Source organism: Gasterosteus aculeatus, chromosome 9 (assembly GCF_964276395.1).
Source record: "Gasterosteus aculeatus chromosome 9, fGasAcu3.hap1.1, whole genome shotgun sequence".
Classification (NCBI taxonomy): domain Eukaryota; kingdom Metazoa; phylum Chordata; class Actinopteri; order Perciformes; family Gasterosteidae; genus Gasterosteus; species Gasterosteus aculeatus.
In genome coordinates, this window is record NC_135696.1 from 1617619 (window position 1) to 1635247 (window position 17629).

At 51.8% G+C, this 17629-nt stretch overlaps 3 protein-coding genes across 5 annotated transcripts; 2 read left to right on the forward strand and 1 right to left on the reverse strand.

Annotated features, from left to right (window-relative positions):
• Position 1: 1 nt before the first annotated feature.
• Positions 2-5547, forward strand: zbtb5 (zinc finger and BTB domain containing 5). 2 transcript variants are annotated; one of them, XM_040187287.2, is made up of 4 exons: positions 2-354; positions 1361-1574; positions 1817-2674; positions 2771-5547. In XM_040187287.2, exons 1-4 carry the CDS (start codon positions 311-313, stop codon positions 3848-3850), a joined length of 2196 nt encoding a protein of 731 aa, XP_040043221.2. In that variant the 5' UTR covers positions 2-310; the 3' UTR covers positions 3851-5547. The 2 variants fall into 2 exon arrangements, with proteins under 2 accessions (XP_040043221.2, XP_040043222.2); XM_040187288.2 differs by having other exon boundaries at positions 88-494.
• A 68-nt stretch (positions 5548-5615) lies between these two features.
• grhprb (glyoxylate reductase/hydroxypyruvate reductase b) lies at positions 5616-8611 on the reverse strand. Its single transcript, XM_040187333.2, has 9 exons — positions 8250-8611; positions 7796-7929; positions 7640-7712; positions 7441-7557; positions 6779-6867; positions 6559-6663; positions 6308-6443; positions 6070-6200; positions 5616-5817 (listed from the first exon to the last, which is right to left on the reverse strand). Exons 1-9 carry the CDS (start codon positions 8411-8413, stop codon positions 5696-5698), a joined length of 1071 nt encoding a protein of 356 aa, XP_040043267.2. The 5' UTR covers positions 8414-8611; the 3' UTR covers positions 5616-5695.
• A 772-nt stretch (positions 8612-9383) lies between these two features.
• uba6 (ubiquitin like modifier activating enzyme 6) lies at positions 9384-17629 on the forward strand. 2 transcript variants are annotated; one of them, XM_078080052.1, is made up of 32 exons: positions 9384-9457; positions 9953-10053; positions 10159-10253; positions 10358-10386; positions 10466-10560; positions 10655-10766; positions 10947-11027; positions 11106-11228; positions 11353-11476; positions 11679-11782; positions 11869-11931; positions 12155-12231; positions 12349-12415; positions 12538-12681; positions 12802-12948; positions 13024-13104; positions 13184-13261; positions 13383-13564; positions 13670-13775; positions 13876-13965; positions 14060-14140; positions 14248-14376; positions 14594-14645; positions 14731-14794; positions 14879-14948; positions 15027-15098; positions 15175-15298; positions 15431-15624; positions 15951-16078; positions 16146-16233; positions 16354-16448; positions 16525-17629. In XM_078080052.1, exons 2-32 carry the CDS (start codon positions 10013-10015, stop codon positions 16664-16666), a joined length of 3078 nt encoding a protein of 1025 aa, XP_077936178.1. In that variant the 5' UTR covers positions 9384-9457; positions 9953-10012; the 3' UTR covers positions 16667-17629. The 2 variants fall into 2 exon arrangements, with proteins under 2 accessions (XP_077936178.1, XP_040042904.2); XM_040186970.2 differs by having other exon boundaries at positions 9419-9798.

Sequence of the window (17629 nt, forward strand, 5' to 3'; positions counted from 1 at the left end):
CATGTATGAGCACACAGGCGTTTAGGATCGAGCAGCGCCACCTTGTGGGGAAACCTGTAACTGCAGCACAGCCCCCCCCTCTGTGTGTGACACAACAACACCACAAAACAATAACAAGCATGTCGGACCCGGCCAGTGATTGACAGTCAGTATCTGTCTCTGTCTCGTTAACTGTGCTTCCATCTGCCCCGGTGACCCGGTGGCACCGGCGGCACGGGTCCAGCTCAGGGTTCCAGCCGCTCGAGACGACCCGGTTACCGTGAGCACATCCCTTGCAGCTTTCGACCCCCCCTCATCTGAAGAGACAGACATGTTAACGGGGCATCCCTGGACGCAGACGAGAGGCCCCGCCAGGTGACGCGATGCTAACGCTCCGCTTGTGTTGTAGCTAGCAGGCATTTGCTGGTCTACGGCCGGCTAACTTTAGCCTGTTGGCTTCTGGTTCAGGGCCTCTCGCTCCTGCGTCTTCTTACACGCGCATCGGGGGATTGCAGGTAACGCTATTAACGGGCTTGTCTTATCACCGTGCACAACGACATAACGCTCTGCTAAGCAGCTAGCGTGTTGTATGTTAGCCTATCTGTGCTAAGCTAACACGTAGCGTTCCACGGCGCGGCTACGCGTCAGCAGCCGCTCCGTGTCGGTAATTTTGCGTTTGTCACGTTCGCCCCGAGCCGAAGGGCTGCTCAGTTCATGGAACGTGTTATAAAAACACAGCTCTCTGTGCGCGTTAATTACAACACCGCACTTGAATTTTTGCAATGTCCCAAGATTAATTCAAGGATGAAAAAGTGATGACACAATTCAGCCGTGGCTGTTGTAACACAACAAATAGATAACAATGCTGTAGTAGTAACGTTGCATTCTCTGTAGTGCACCTTTTTGAATTAGCATCATAAATGATCTAAACAGCGATTATTTTGTCTCTTTGTCCAAAGAATATTTTCAACACCTTCCCAAACAAAACTGGTACATACAATATCTTCTTGTGTGAAAACTCATCTCATCCAACCTACATTCACATAACATTTGTCGCACCGTCATCTTTACACATCATTTCATAATACGTTGATCTGATTTGGTAAATACCCAAATAATGGATTGATCATATAGTTCCTGAAATATAGGATATATTAGGGAATATTATTTATATATATTTATGAAAAAACTCATCACAGGGCCCCAGATCTCAAATGTCTTCAAGCTGCATCAAAACGTATTAACATATTCATTTCCCTGTAATAAAACCTCAAATGTGAGAGGATAGAAGCATCAGATGTGATCTAACCTACTGTTGGTCAAAGTGAAGTGGATTCACTAATGGCTCCAGCTGCCCCCCCCCTTTCGTTGTGTCATTCAGGGCCATGGATTTCCCGGGACACTTTGAGCTGATCTTCCAGCAGCTCAACTACCAGCGTGTCCACGGGCAGCTGTGCGACTGCGTCATCGTGGTGGGCAGCAGGCGCTTCAAGGCGCACCGCTCGGTGCTGGCCGCCTGCAGCACCCACTTCCGCGCCCTGTTCACCGTCGCAGAGGGAGACTCCAGCATGAACATGATCCAGCTGGACAGCGAGGTTTGGGTCCTATCCGTGTACCCGTGTGAAAGAGGGCAGTAGTTACTAGTAGTAGCAGTAATGACTAATGTATAGTACAAGTGGTAGTTGCGGCCGGATACTATTTTATGTCCATGGTGAGGTGAACCGTGGTGAGAGAGGAAAAAGGCCGTCTGTCTGAAAATCGGTGTGAGACGGGACATGAGAGAGACAGACAGACATAAGAAAGAGAGAGTGAGACTGAACTCCCTGTGTGCTTGCAGGTGGTGACGGCTGAAGCTTTCGCCGCCTTGGTGGACATGATGTACACCTCCACGCTGATGCTGGGGGAGAGCAACGTGATGGACATCCTCCTCGCGGCCTCGCATCTGCACCTCAACAATGTAGTCAAGGCCTGCAAACACTACCTGACCACGCGCACCCTGCCCATGTCCCCATCTTCCGACCGACCCCTCCTCCTCCACCACCACCACCACCACCCGCTGCAGCAGGAGCAGCAGAGGCACAAGCAGCAGCAGCAGCAGCAGCAGCAGCAGGTCTCGGACACAGCGGGGAGCGCCGCCCTCGCAGCCAACGGCGACCCCGCGGCGAACGCCGCCGCGTCCAAGATCCAGCGCTCCTTTCTGCTGCAGCAGCTGGGGCTGAGCTTGGTGAGCTCCGCCCTGGGGGGGATGGAGGAGGAAGGGGCCGGCGGTAGGGCAGGGGAACAAAGAGCCTCCTTCCCGATCCGACGCCTCCAGAAACGCAAGCCCTCTCTGGGCCTGGGCCTGTCGGAAGAAAGGCCCAGGCAGAGGCAACGGCCCGCCGGCCCAGACCTGGGGCAGCTGGGAGGCGAGAGGGCGGGCGCGGAGCGAGGGGAGGAAGCGCTGCTGTCCCCGGACTCCGGCAAGGTCGCCGATGGATCCAAGTTGGGCGCCGCGATCGGCGGCCTGGTAGCGGCGTCCCAAGACGATCCTCAGATGCCCAGCCAGTCGGACAGCGGACAATGTGGGGCGGAGGAGTTAGGGGGGATGCAGGGGGGGGTTAGGAAGGAGGAGGACATGGGGGAGCAGGACCTCCACGTCAACAGAGCGGGGGTGAAGATCAAAGGAGAGGAGGAGGCAGAAGATCAGGAACAGAAGGTATAGATGCGGCTTGATTCCATGTTGCCTATTTTCACTAATACTGAAAATGTTTTCAACGTTTTTTTAAGACCAAACTCCTCCTCCTTCTCGTAGGTGGTGGTGAAACAAGAGCCGCTGAGCTCGCCGGAGCTACCGGATGAAATCGGCGACGTGACATCGCAGGCCGAGCCCGAGGGCCGGGAGGAAGAGGAGGAGGAGGAGAAGGCGGACCTGAGCCCGCAGAGCAGCGACCGCAGCTTTACCGCCGAGCCCGGTTCCCAGCTGCTCATCAAGAGCGTCATGGCGGGTGGAGTCGGAGGAGGAGGCTTTGGGTGTAACGGCGAGCTGGGGAGCAAACCCGCTTTCAGTATCTCCAGCCTCGCAACCAAGGATTTTGGGAGCGGCGGTGCGGGGCTGGATGCCGGAGAAGACGAGCTCCCCAACACGACAACGGGCGACTCGGTGGCGCACCACTTCCTGCTCCATCAGGACGCCGCCAGGCCGCCCGGTTCGGCCTCGTCCTCTCACCTGAAGCCGGGTCCACTCAGCGGCGAGAGTTTCAACGGTTTCGGAGACAACCTACAAGCCGAGTCTTTGTTCCTGCTGCCCCTGCACGATGGGTTGGGGAACCCCAGAGGGGGCGGGGGAAGCGGCTGTGGGGGGCGCGCCGGGGGAGATCCTTTCGGCGTGGACTTCCAACACTCCGGTCTGGGACTCCACTCCCTGGGGCGATCCGCCCGGGAAGCGAGTGCCGCCGCCCTGGGTTACCCGGGTTACAGACGCATCGCCCCTAAAGCGGTAGCCGGCGCGGGGGGGGACGAAAGTGGCGCCGTCCTCCTCCAAGACGCCGCCTCCTCCTCCTCCTCCTCCTCCTCGAGCCTGGCGAGCCCCACCTCACTCCCCCCGCATCTGACCCGCGCCTCGGCCGACGTCCTGTCCAAGTGCAAGAAGGCGCTGTCGGAGCACAACGTCCTGGTGGTGGAGGGCGCTCGCAAATACGCCTGCAAAATCTGCTGCAAGACCTTCCTCACGCTGACCGACTGCAAGAAACACATCCGCGTGCACACGGGGGAGAAACCCTACGCCTGCCTCAAGTGCGGCAAGCGCTTCAGCCAGTCGTCCCACTTGTACAAGCACTGCAAGACCACCTGCCTGCGCTGGCAGAACGGCAACATGTCCAACGCCCTGCTGTGAGGCCGCCGCAACCCGAGCGGGATCAGCGATGGGCTGCAATCAAAAGTACTCCATCCAGCGGATGTGATCAGCTGTTGCGCCCCGACGGCAGAGCCGAGTTGGGCGCGATCAATGGGATTGTTTTTCACGAGGCACACACACATCGTCGGGGCGGCTGAGGGACGGCAGGGAGCAACAGTGCCGACTTTGTTGCTATGGATTCATCACAGAAAAACCATAGATATACACAGTTAGACCAGACTAGTCCTGGACCTTTTTGTTACAAACTACACCGCCGGCTTGTGTAGTTTGTGTTGAGCCTATTGAAGCAGATTTAACCCACTAATACTAATGCACATTAGTGAAACATGTAGCATGAGACGGTGCTCCTGTGCAGTCGACCCGACGGATTGTGACACCTGTGAGTGTTGAAAACTGTTGTCGGCTGTGTGCTCTCTGTACTGTGAACAGAAGGTGGATCGAGGTTAAGAAGACTCCAGTTCATCCTTCCAGCCAAACAAAGTAAATTACCCAAGCGATGAAATGTCTGCGTTCTCAGAGCCTTTCGGTTTCTATTTGAGGAAATCATATATTGGGTTGTATCGGCTTAATTCAAATAACGACATAAATACGCTGTAACATGCACCTTAATTTGTGTCTTCATTATGGCATTATTCCTCCTTATTCATTAGTGACTGACTGATGCATTTGTGTGTTTATTAAAAAGGAAAGGAAGTAGTGCAGAGAGTCAGTCATCTAAAGGAAAGGATTGGCTCAAAAAGGGCTTTGGAAAATGTAAATATTGCACTTTTGTCACAACTCCTGAAGAACTAAACTTTTTTTGCTACTGTACTTGATATCATATTTATCTCACAGAAAGCACTTGGACCAATAGTTCTCCTTAGTTTACTGGACTGTGAATACGTTGTGTTATTCTCTCACTGCCCCTCATGGGGTTTCCAAGCTAACGGTCGTAGCGCTTTTGTTAGCGGGTTCTGAAACACAACTTTACATCGTCTCTTCGAAATTGTGAGCTGTAGCTGTTTATTTTTATAGTGTGTCATTTTAATGTCAATGTGTATCTGCAGATCCATTCAAATCCATTGGAGTAAGTAAAAAATAAAATAACACATGCGTTGTTTAAGTGAACCGAAATGGTAAAAAAAAAAAATTTAAAAACCCTACACGTTTTCCTTTTTGTGTACTTGAGCGTTTGCTGCATCGATGAGAAACAAGCGGCCGGCGCCTCCCGGTCCGCACCTTCTCTTGTCCCTTTTTTAACAGTCCTGTTAACAGAGGACATTTGATTTGACGAACCCGTTGGCGGGTGACCCGGGCGCTCCGTCGGGTGTCTCTCCCTGCAGACGTGAGCCACGCGGTTCCGACGGCGGGGAATCAGTGGTCAAGTGTAATTATGATGCTGTCTTTTAAAAGATGTTAATGTGAAAACTGACTCTACTGTTTCCCCCATTTATGAATATGCCAAAATGTTGAAATGCATTAAAACAATTATTATAAAAGTCAATGCCTTACGCCCTGACGCTTGAAAAGCCGGGCTTCTGTTAATATGCCAAATCTGAAGTATTGTGTTGTTTTTGTCTATACTTAAAATAATAGCCACGAGAGGAATAAATGTGTGTCTCTTCACTGTTGAAGGCTACGAAGATTGTACAGTATGTTCAGTTGTTGTGTACGCTGAATAAAAACAAGGAAGTGCAGTTTTGTTGCCGATGACGGTTTTTGGGGGGAAACGCCAGATGATGCACACACAAGAATAAGACAATCGTTTTACAAGTTAAAGATGGTTGTTATTTGTATCTTCTACATAAATGATGAGGCAGACAAGCAAACTGCTGTTTTTCTTCTTCACATCTGGAGCTCTTTGACCATCGGCTCGCCCTTCAGGCCCAGCAGGAGGTTGTTTGCCGCCAGGGCGGACATGGCGTTCCGGGTGGTGTAGGAGGCACTGGCGATATGTGGGAGGATCACTGTGGGAGGAGAGAGGGGGAGGGGGGGGGTGATGATACAGTTAGCTTTTTAACCCCCCCAAGTCCAAACTTCATATTGGTCCTCTCTGGGTGCGAGAAGCCAAAATGAAATGACGTTAGCAAAACATGACCAGGGGTCGTAAAGAAAGCGCTCCTGCTCTGCAACTCTCACCAAAACCAATCCAGATGGACAAATAAGTGAGAGCACACGCAGGTGTTGAGGTGAACTGTCCGATGAGTCTGTCCACTCACCACAGTTTTTCAGGGTGAAGAGTGGGTGGTCCGTGGGCAGGGGCTCGGGAACAGTCACGTCCAACCCGGCTCCCGCTATCTGGCCGGTGAGCAGGGCCTCATACAGGTCCTCCTGGTTCACCACGCCACCCCTGAACGCCACAGAGAGACCAGAGTGAGAGACCCGACGGCTACCACGCCAACCAAAGTGTCTCCCATTCCCAGTGGAGGGTTTCATCGCACGTGGCGGGCCGCGAACCTGCTCGTGTTGATGAAGATGGAGGTGTCCTTCATCTTGGAGAAGAGGCTCTTGTTGCAGATCTCCTTGGTTTCCGGCGTCAAGGCGCAGCACACCGCCAGGAAGTCCGAGCGCTCCGCCAGCTGGTCGAAGGAGACTGGACCCAGAGAGACGCCACGTCGTGTTTCGTGTTATTCACAGTGTCTCAACTTGTGTGCATCATCTGAGGTATTTCAGTCCGGAGGATGAGACGCATCTCTCCGCATCCTCACCGTACTCTGCGCCGATGAGGGCGGCCAGCTCCGGCCGGGGGGCCACGTCCGCGTAGATGAACTTCTTCACCTTGAAAGGAACCAGGCGCTCGGCGATCGCCACACCTTCGGGGGGGGGGGGGGTAAAAACAAAGTGAGAAGTATCTGTTTTTAGTTGTTTTTTTCCCCCGGGAGCGGCAGTTGGACCGCGTGTTGAGTCAGCGGGTGTTGCGGCGCTCACCGATCCTCCCCAGGCCCAGGATCCCCACCGTGCTGTTGGCCAGCTCGTGTCCACACAGCCACAGGGTTCTCCACGTGCCCCAGCCGCCGCTGAGAGGTTAGAGAGCGAGAGTGGGGGTTTGACCTCTGACCCTCCACCATAAAATGTCTCTTTACATCAGAGGCCCGGTCCCACTGTCCCCCGGAAACACCCTAAACCCTGGAGGGGACTTAAGTGGGCATCACCATGACAACATTCAAAAATGAATTAAATAAATTTGAACCCCTGAGGTCTTCCAGGCTCTGTGAGATCATGTTTTTAATGTTTTTTTTCAAAATGCCAGAATTAAAGATTTGAAGAATAAATAATAAACATTATCTGATTCCACATGTTATTTGTTCTATCTTTAAAGGGTAATGTGTCGGTGTACCTTTCGATATGACAGACTGGACACATGTGTTGTCCTCTTAGTTTACCCGTGTTTAACCTCACATTGCAATGCCTTGTGGGTAATAAGTCTGCATCTAACGCCGACTTACAGAGAGGCTTCAGAGAGAGCTCAAAATGCCTGCCGGAGAGACTCGAGCACTCTGCGGTGGGACCGTGGGACAGAACTAAACCCTCATGGAGCCAGCGGGAGTGTCCGGGTGGACATCTGGATCGGAGTGTGTGTGGTACGTTACGTCTTGGCTTCGTGCGTGGCCTCTATGAGCCTCCTGGAGGTGGTGAGCAGCAGAGCCACAGTCAGCTCAGCCACCGAATCGGTCAGCACGTCCGGCGTGTAACCCACACGGATCCGTCTGGGGCAAAGTCAAACACAATCAGACACGTCGACACCTTCGGCTCCGACGTGTCTGGAGAGAACAGAGCGGTGAGAATCACCTCTTCTTCAGCTCCTGCAAAGAGAGATGGTCGAATCCCACCGACATGGTGCTGACGACCTTCAGGTTTGGACCTGCGGGAGTTCACCCACAAATAAGCACGTCATTGCTTAACTGCCTCTAAAGCCCCCCCCCCCTCCCCTGACCTCCCCCTGACCTGCAGCGTCCAGCAGCTCTGCATCGATCTTCTCCGTCAGTACACAGACCAGACCGTCGACGCCTTTGACCCGCTGCAGCAGCTCCTCCCGGGGCACCGGGACGTCGTCGGAGTCCCACAGGTCAACCGTAACCCTGAGCAAACCGAAACACGACCATCATCCTTCAGAACCGATGGCATTGGCTGCTAAAGCTTCTGTTAAAGATCCTACTAAGACGGGCAGCATTGCAAGCTCATGCTGTAGGTTTATACAGAAATACTGGGGCCTGTGATGTGCAGAGAGAGCTCTGCTGTGGGGGAATACGCTCCCGGTCTTATCTGACCAACCTTAATGCAAACACGCAGTTTACGCAATGTAAATACTTTGCAGAAGCAGGCCAGTCAAAAGGCGTATCGCGGTCAGCCACATGACACGATCCACCTCAGATTCATCGCGGCTTAACGGGACACTCACCGTCCGGACTCACGGAGGATCCTCAGGCCCTCGGGTGGGATCTGTCGGGTGACATACACCCGTTGCAGGGTCGACATCTTCCTCAGCGCGCCGCTTGTGAGGCCGGTCAGCGGAACGGCAGCGACCCGCTGGATCCGACGCAGCGCCATACGACTGCACCACATTGCCAGGAGGGAGAGCGAATGGGCCTGGTCAGGGGTCCGAGAGGGGACAGTGGCACTTTGGAGTTCAGGAGTCCTGTTGTGTGCGTGCGTGTGATTTTGGCTCCAGTACAAGGGTGGGTGTGGGAGAAGGGGGGGTTCCAGCGTGTGTGTGTGTCCCTGACCAATATGATTAGAGGGAGGGTGTCTCTGGAGTTGAGGGACAGCCTGTAACAGACAATGCAAACACAATAATTCAATGAGTCCAAGCTTCGCCCAGTTTCAGGATTACATACTTTTTTTTAGATACATTTCGCTTTAAACCAAATACGTATAGACTTGAAAAAGTCACAAAAAAATCGTTTTCTCACACACTGAAACACAGAGAGACAAACTGCACATATAAATAAAACAGCAGCAGAATGTTTTTTTTTCTCCTAAATCATCTCTCAGAATGGGAGCAAGTGCGTAAATGTTTCACTCGGCTGTTGACCTTTGTTTCTTTAAACAGTGGAGGACCCAAAGGCTGTTTTGTGTTTTCTGCTTCGTCTCTCTGTCTGTTACCGGTTCAGCACTCTGTCCTTACTTTCTCATTTTGAGCTGAGATTCACACAACTAAGAAAATAATAAAAGAAAAATGTCAACGTTAAAATATTTGTGCAAGGGAATTGTTCACACGGTTAAAATATTTTTAAAGTGTTTTTAATCCAGCAGCTTTAAAAAAAAATAAAATGATTCTTTAAAACAATACATAATAGTTTGCCTGCTGAACATAGATTTTTGCAGTACCAGTTTCAGTATTTTTATACTTGGAGTGAGTTTGTAAAAATAGTTTTCTTAGTGATTCATATACACAAGATAAATAACTAATATATAATTATTTTATTAGAATATTAGTAGAGAAGATTTCAGTTTGGATTTGGTAAATAAATAGAGCTGAATACAAACACTAAATACTGTAAACCTATTGGATGACCGTGGTCACGTGATCGTAATAACCCGGAAGATCTCCGAGTTTTTAACCAGTCACAACCATTCATTCCCCTAGCCCGTCGCGCATACTGACAGGTAGCTACGTATGGTTATTTGTCTCATTTTAACAAGATTCACATGGCCTTTTCATGTTGATTGGTAGAACAATAATACATAAAAAAAACCTCTTTCACCCCCGAGCAATTATCCGTAGTCTAACGTGTGTGTCGTCACTTTTAACGAGTTCATGACGAGAGTCGGCAGAGGCACTCGGCGCTAGCTAGCTGTAGCCGCTAGCTCTCCCCGGCAGGTTCATCAATCACACCGCGGTGGTTACGGTAGCCAACTTAACTGCTGCAACCTTCGACCGTAGAAAGACGTCGCTGCGTTGTCTCGAGGCAGACAGTCGCCGTTTGCGCGCGGCTGCCAGCTGCCAGGTTACTATCAGTAGTAGTGTCAAGAGTGAGCCGGGGTGTGTGAGTGCCGTTAGCCTTTAAGCTAACCCTCGGCAGGGCGTTGGTTTTTAGTTCACTACCGGTGACAGCCCGTAGTTACGTTTTACACCGTTTTATTCTGCATGTGATTCTTTAGGTAGAGCCGGTGTCTCGGGCAGTTGAACCCCCACCCCCCTGCCCCTCTTCCCCTCCCAGCATGGCTGCAGACTCGATGGAGATCGACGACTCTCTTTACAGGCAAGTCCAATGACCGCAGTCCTTCATTACGTCACATTACAGGAGTCCATCTCCTTCTTGATCCCTTTTATCATTCCTCTTCCTGCCTCTTCTCTCTTTGTCCAGCCGCCAGCGATATGTGCTGGGAGACAGTGCCATGCACCAGATGGCCCAGTCCTCAGTCTTTCTCAGTGGAATGGGAGGACTGGGAATCGAGATCGGTAAGCTCGGGCTAAATGTCACAGTGCTGTGAGGTCTTCTGTTCACGCCATCTTCATCACTCAATTGTTCTTTGGCTCTAATCCACGTCATTCCGCTTCCACAGCAAAGAATATCGTCCTGGCTGGCGTGAAGGTATGCAGCATGCAATGCGTCAGCGTGGGGTGTGTGGCGTTGGTGTTACTGCGGCCTCATGGTGTGCGTCTGTGTGCAGGCGGTCACCCTTCACGACACGAAGCGCTGTGAAACCTGGGACCTGGGCTCCAACTTCTTTATCCACAATGAGGACGTGTCGACCCAGAAGCGGAGGTAAAACACAGCGCTGGACGGTCGCTCTACGCCTCAGACGTAGATGCTCACGATCTGAAATGTGACGTGGCTCTTCTCTCACATGGCGCCCCAGGGTCGAGGCTGTGTGCCCCCGGGTCGCAGAGTTGAACCCGTACGTCCACGTCGACGTGTCCTCCGAGGCTCTGGGCGACAACAACGATCTCGGCTTCCTCGGAAAGTATCAGGCAAGGCCTCGCGTTCACAATCCGGGGTTTGTTTTGTTCGCGGAGAACTCCGGATGCGATCGACCGGCTTGGATTAGTAGCCTTTAAAAAATAGTTTCCCACAGTCAAGGCGGAGAAGTTGGAACACTCCTTCAACTTGACCTCCATCACATCCGTCATCCCCTCTTCTCTCTCCTGCAGTGTGTGATTCTGACAGAAGCCCGATTGAGCCTACAGAAGAGAGTGAACGACTTCTGCCACTTCCATCAGCCGCCCATCAGAGTAAGTCCACCGCGCAATGCAAACGCACAAACGAGTGCGACGCGAGCCAAACGTTTTCTAACGTTGTGTCCTCTGCAGTTCATTGGCTGTGACGCATACGGCATCTGCGCGCGGGTCTTTTGTGACTTTGGAGAGGAGTTCGAGGTGTCGGATCCCACAGGAGAGGAGCCCAAGGAGATTTTTATCCAAAGTATAACTCAGGTATTCCAAACTCCGTCTCCACCAGGGTCCATCCAGCCTTGTTCCTCCTTTCTGACACTCGTTTGGTTGCCCTAACTGACAGGAGACACATTTAATCCTCTTCTTTCCAACGTGGACCCTTCAGGGCGACCGCGGGGTGGTGACCTGCATGGACAACCAACCGCACGGCCTTCAGACGGGTCAGAGTGTCGTCTTCAGAGAGGTCAACGGCATGGTGGAAGTGAACGGCACCGCGCGGCCTATTGCAGGTATCATTTCATTTCTACGTAGATGCTTGTAAATTTGTAACATTTAAACTAGGTTTAATATTTACATAAAAAAAGAACGAATGTGCTGCAGATTGTAACATATTTGGTCTAATCAGTTTCTCACATTTTGAACAATTCAAAGAGGTTTAAGGAGATATTTTCTGAATACATTAGTTCTTATTCTGTGTGTGTGTGTTTCTAGTCCTTTCCCCTCACAGCTTTGAAATAGGAGACACATCCCAATTCCAACCATATCAACATGGAGGTTTCTTTGTTCTGGTGAAAACCCCCAAAACATACAGATTTGTAAGTTGAGTTCTTGCCAGAAATATTGGTGAATCAAATTTTTTTTTTATATATTTGAGATGAACATATCTTTGTGTGTATTTCAGGAGACATTAGAGAGACAGTTGTGCGATCCGCACGTCCTCACACCAGACTTCAGTAAACCCGAGGTGAGAGTCCCCCTGATACCGTAGCTGCTGACTTTGGGCTCCACTCGGGGCTCCAGCTAAGCTCAAAACAATAAAAAAGTGTCTGTGTGGTTGCGTGTACAGACCAGTAGAGTCACATGGCTTCTAAGGCGTCTTAAAGGATGTGCTTATTCTCTTCCCCTGACTAAGCGAGCCGTGCTGTGTGGTTGTACCACTCACTCCCTGTTATGAATCTACCCATCAGGCCCCGCTACAGATCCACGCTGCCATGTTGGCTCTGGACGCCTTCCAGGAGCAGCACAGCAGACTCCCCAACACCGGGTAAACCTGACACCCCCCCCACACACACACCTCATAGTACCAGAGGGTCTCGTGGGAAGTTGTTGCAATGTGACACATTCAGTTGTCAGCATTTAGTTTCACTTTTCTTGCCACCAGGTGCTCACAGGATGCTGAGGTTTTACTGAAGCTAACCGAGGAAGTGAACCAAACTCTCAGGAACAAAGTGAGACACTTTTCTTTTCTACCGCTCACGCTTTGATTCTGTCCAACCTGCAGCGATGTGCGCACACACACACACACACACACACACTGACAGACGCCCTAATATCTGTCTGGCCTTTGCAGGCTTCTGTGAACGTCGAGTTGGTGCGCTGTCTGTCGAGAACGGCGAGGGGAACTCTCCCTCCGTTAGCAGCGGCTGTGGGAGGTCTGGCCAGCCAGGAAGTGCTCAAAGCCATCACGGGCAAGTTCGCCCCACTGCAGCAATGGGTGGGTCGCGCTGCGCCGAGTGGATTCACCGCCTGCAGCTCCACGAACCCCGCAGAACAATTCGCTTAACTAGTGTTGAGGTGGTCGTGAATGAAAGCCGATTCCATCCCCTGCGTCTAGTTCTATCTCGATGCCGTCGAGGTGGTCCGGCCGCTGCAGTCCGTCGCTGCCGAGGAGTTCTTGCCGAGGGGCGACCGCTACGACGGCTTGCGCGCCTGCATCGGCGAACCGATGTGTGTGGCGCTGCATAAGCTCAGGGTGTTCATGGTAAGGGTTGCGCCGCGTCGAATCATTTCTCACGCTTCTTGTCCGACTGAGCCGCCGCCACGTCTCCTCCTCCAGGTGGGCTGCGGGGCCATCGGCTGTGAAATGCTGAAGAACTTCGCCCTGCTCGGGGTGGGATTAGCCAGCAGCTCAGGAGAGGTGGGTGTCTCCTCTTGTATATGTCTTTTATTACTCGTCCTTGGATATTCCGTGAGTATTTGTGCTCCGCATCTCTCAGGTATGCATCACGGACCCCGACCTCATAGAAAAGTCCAACCTCAATCGGCAGTTTCTCTTCAGACCACGTCACATACAGGTAAACCTTTTTTAATAAAATGTTAATTATATACTGATTAGAACCTCGATTGACCGCACAGCCTTTTTTTTTCCCTCCCCGTCTCCTGTCTCCGGTCCCCCCCCCCCCCCGCGGGTCTCAGAAACCGAAGAGCACCACGGCAGCAGAAGCCACCCTTGAGATCAACCCAGACCTGCAGGTGGACGCTCACCTCAACAAGGTGTGTCCCGCCACCGAGAGCGTCTACAACGACGCCTTCTACTCCCGCATGAACCTGGTGGTCACCGCGCTGGACAGCGTGGAGGCTCGCCGATACGTGGACAGGTAGGCACGAGATTCAAGTGAATTCCTTTTGGTTTCATTCTTCACTGACGGTGTCTCAAGAGTTTCGTTTACCGATTTGGCCAACGAGTGATGTTGTGTTTGCAGCCGCTGTTTATCCAATCAGAGGCCTCTTCTTGACTCCGGCACCATGGGAACGAAAGGGCACACGGAAATCATCGTGCCAAATTTGACCGAGTCCTATAACAGCCATGTGAGTGTGTTTGCGTGAGAGCGTTTTTGTTTCGTCCCGTGGCGTGCTGTCGCTCCCAGACGCAGATCTTTAGTCAGTGATCATTGGCTTTGCTCACCAGAGGGACCCCCCGGAGGAGGAGATCCCATTCTGCACTCTCAAGTCCTTCCCTTCCGTCATAGAGCACACCATTCAGTGGGCCCGAGACAAGGTCAGCCAGAACAAATACCCAACGAGTCATCCTTTTCTTCTTTCATTGACCGCCTTGTGTACTAAATCTGGTCTTTAACTTTGGGTTTGTCTAGTTCGAGAACCTGTTTGCACACAAGCCCTCCATGTACAACTCGTTCTGGCAGACGCATCCCTCTGTTGAGGTGGTGCTACAGGTAAGACTTTGTGTGGCGTCAGGGTTGGTCCCTGGCCAGCAATGGGATGCTTTATATGACAGACTGTATTAAAGATGGTGTGTGTGTGTGTGTGTGTGTGTGCATAGAGGATGCAGATGGGGGAAAGTCTGGAGGGGTCATTCCAGGTCATTAAGCTGCTCAGCAAACGGCCCAGCCGGTGGGATCAGTGCATCGCGATCGGCCGTCTGAAATTTGAAAAATACTTCAAGCGAAAGGTAAGAAGTCTCCTCCTGAAAGCATTTATTTATTTAACAATGAAGGTCCCCAACCTCTTGATGTTTACCCGCCACACCATCAAGACCCGTTCGCAAAATATTGCCTAACATGAAAACGGTCCGTGAGGCAAAATACGTTTGGGGGGGGCTGATTTAACACATCTCATGTACACGGGTGCTGGTGCAAACTCTGATATCATAACCTTTTTGTGTGTAGGCCCTACAACTGCTGCACTCTTTCCCCCTAGACACGAGGTTAAAAGATGGAAGTAGGTATTTAAGTTCTCGAATGATTTCAATATGTATTGTATCTTAAGAGCAAAGAATATAGCGGATTATTCTTCTCTTCCTCAGGTTTGTTTTGGCAGTCCCCGAAAAGACCCCCAGCACCTATTGATTTTGACTTGCGAGACTCCCTGTGAGTAAGCGCTCTTACACTGCACTTCATTTATTGTACATTTCAGATGTAAGTTTAACAGACCGACCTGCTTTTCCCCGTCAGGCACTTCAGCTTCATTGTCAGCACCGCCCGGCTCTTCGCTGGGATTTACAACATCCCGTACTCACCAAAGGTAGGTCACCTAGGGCACGGACGCTCGTACGCTCGCTCTCTGCCACGCACCTACTGAGTGGACTTCTTCTCTATTCAGGACGTCACAGAAGAGGAGGTGACCAGGCTTCTCTCCGATGTCAAGATTCCCGAGTACAGGCCCTCAGAGAAGGTGAGCTTTTCCTCCTGAACTGCTCCTCGAGGTTCTATCCTAGTGTGAAAAATGTCTGATTGGCGCGTCTCTTTAGTGCATAGAGACCGACGAGACGGCGAAGAAGCCCGATTCGGTGAAGCTGCCTCTCAGCAGCGAGGAAGAGAGGGAGGCCATCGCGCAGCTGGAGCACGCCATCGCCACCGACAACGTCACAGCAGGTGCACAACAGATACTCAACGGGCGGATCTGTTTTCCGCTGTGTATCGTTCTTTTTCCCCCCCTCACCCTGTTGCGCGTGAGACCCCGTCACAAACACTGCGGGTAACCACGACGCGCTTTCCCCCTCGCAGAGCGGCTGCAGGTGAGCCCGCTGCAGTTTGAGAAGGACGACGACCTCAACGGCCACATGGACTTTGTCACGGCGGCGTCCGCCCTCCGAGCCAGGATGTACGCCATCGAGCCGGCCGACCGGCTCAAGACCAAGCGGATCGCCGGCAAGATCATCCCCGCCATCGCCACGGCAACGGCCGCCGTGGCTGGACTGGTGAGAAAACGCCGCCCCCTCCCCCCCTCCCTCCCTCTGGTGGTTTGAGCTGCCGAACACTGGAGGTGGAGGTTAAGAGCATTTAGTTTTCACGTGTGTATGTTTCTTTAAAACCGGACGACGCGGGGCGGGCAAACGTTGCTCGAGCCTGGGCTCGCCCGTAGCGATCGATCGGGGGAGGAGCTCCGCGGCAGCGAGAGGAGCCTTTGGGGTTGGGACACGCTGGAGGATTCGGGCTTAAAGTATTGGGACGTCCGTGAGAAAAGATGTTTAAAGCAAACTCTGTTGTTCACCATCCATGACGTAGTTCCTTTGGATGCGTTCAGGTGGCCCTGGAGTTGGTCAAGGTGGTCGGAGGCTACGAGTTTGAGTTGTTCAAGAACTGCTTCTTTAACCTGGCCATCCCCGTCGTGGTGCTCACGGAACCTGCGCCCGTTAAACAGTCACTCATCAGGTAAGGGAATGGGCACAGAAAAGGATCAAGCACCTGGAGGCTTTTCATCATTTTGGCTCTTCCCCAGGGACAACATTTACTTCTCCATCTGGGACTGTTGGTCCGTCTTTGGCCACGAGGACTTTACCCTCTCTGACTTCATCAATGCAGTGAGGGTGAGATGCCGTTCAATTCTTTTAAGATGTTCACTTTTCCCAGGTCCGATGAGGCTTCTTTGGTGTCTTTTATGTTTTTTCGCCATTCATCTTTTATCGATCCATGTTTTTTTTCTCCAGGAAAAGTATGGAATCGAACCGACTATGGTCGTCCATGGTGTCAAAATGCTCTACGTGCCTGTGATGCCGGGACACTCGAAGAGACTCAAGCTAACGTAAGTGTTTCCTCCTCCTTCATTCTTTGTGCCTCCCCCCCCCCTCACCGCGCCTCTGAACCTCGCCTCTCCTCAGAATGCAGAAGCTGATCAAGCCATCCGGGGACCGCCGCTACGTGGACCTCACCGTGTCGTTCGCCCCGGAGACGGACGGCGACGACGACCTGGCGGGCCCCCCCGTCAGGTACTTCTTCAGCCGCAACGGAGAGACCCCCTGACGGCTCTCCCGGGCCCCCGGCCTCTTGTGTCCTTACTCCTCCCTTCTTTCATGGAAATTTGTTGTACCACAATACCCTGGGCCGAGCTTTCCTTCAGCGCTCTCTACATGGTCCAAAGCTCCGGGGCCGTAACACCAGCGACCCCCCCTCACCCCCCACACCCCACAATCTCTGCACCTGCTGCAACAACAAGAGGCCAGTTCAGAGCTTCTCTCGCCCCAGATTGAGCCAACGAGAGGCTGCTTGAGTAGCACTTACCTGTACTTTTGTACATATGTCTCCTGTTCTGTTTTCTACTCCGGTTCCAGACAGAAAGCACAGCTGTGGCTGTGTTAATGCCTTAATTGATTACCAACTTTTGTGTTTGTGACTATGACTAAAAACTATGTTTACTGTTACATGTCATCTCACAAAAGCACAACCCTGTTAGTCTTGTTTGTTTAAGTATGCTGGTCCCAACGGGGGGGGGGGGGGGATTTGATCTGATCGCCAGCCAGACTGTGATGCCGATTTGTCAACAGTTGCTAAAGCTCCAGAGTGACTGACCACTGCAGTTCATTGCTCTGTTAATGATCGCCCCATAAACACATGTTTCTCCTGGGGGGGGGGTTATTATGCCAACATCACAGGGCAGATGTGCTTTGCACTTAAGTTCATGGTTTGAAGCAACCACTAATTGTAGTTGCTACTCCTGTCCATCACTTTGACTACTTAATTACATACATTAGCATCAGTTAACACGTTTGGATAGATGGAGTAATGGCTTAACTTCCGTTGACACATCTGGACCACACTTTATTTAAAACACAAGCTGTGTTTATGGGTGGGTGTGTCCATGGCACTTATTTATTTACGCCTTTTTTTTTTTTTTCTTTCTTGTGTCAAACTGAGCCTTTGTGGAGCTCTGTGGAGTCATGGTAAACAGGTTTATTGTGAAACAACAAAATAAAAAAGTGAATCCTT

Excerpts from the sequence above, each read along its gene's own strand:
- uba6 (XM_078080052.1), top strand. The coding sequence starts at position 10,013 with ATGGCTGCAGACTCGATGGAGATCGACGACTCTCTTTACAG. Across the intron at positions 13,565-13,669 it reads GCTCGCCGATACGTGGACAG|CCGCTGTTTATCCAATCAGA; the intron begins GTAGGCACGAGA and ends TTGTGTTTGCAG. Across the intron at positions 13,966-14,059 it reads TTCAGTGGGCCCGAGACAAG|TTCGAGAACCTGTTTGCACA; the intron begins GTCAGCCAGAAC and ends GGGTTTGTCTAG.
- zbtb5 (XM_040187287.2), top strand. The coding sequence starts at position 311 with ATGTTAACGGGGCATCCCTGGACGCAGACGAGAGGCCCCGCCAG. Across the intron at positions 355-1,360 it reads CAGACGAGAGGCCCCGCCAG|GGCCATGGATTTCCCGGGAC; the intron begins GTGACGCGATGC and ends TGTGTCATTCAG. Across the intron at positions 1,575-1,816 it reads TGATCCAGCTGGACAGCGAG|GTGGTGACGGCTGAAGCTTT; the intron begins GTTTGGGTCCTA and ends GTGTGCTTGCAG.
- grhprb (XM_040187333.2), bottom strand. The coding sequence starts at position 8,413 with ATGTGGTGCAGTCGTATGGCGCTGCGTCGGATCCAGCGGGTCGCTGCC. Across the intron at positions 7,930-8,249 it reads ATCCTCCGTGAGTCCGGACG|GGTTACGGTTGACCTGTGGG; the intron begins GTGAGTGTCCCG and ends CGGTTTGCTCAG. Across the intron at positions 5,818-6,069 it reads CTTCACCCTGAAAAACTGTG|TGATCCTCCCACATATCGCC; the intron begins GTGAGTGGACAG and ends CTCCTCCCACAG.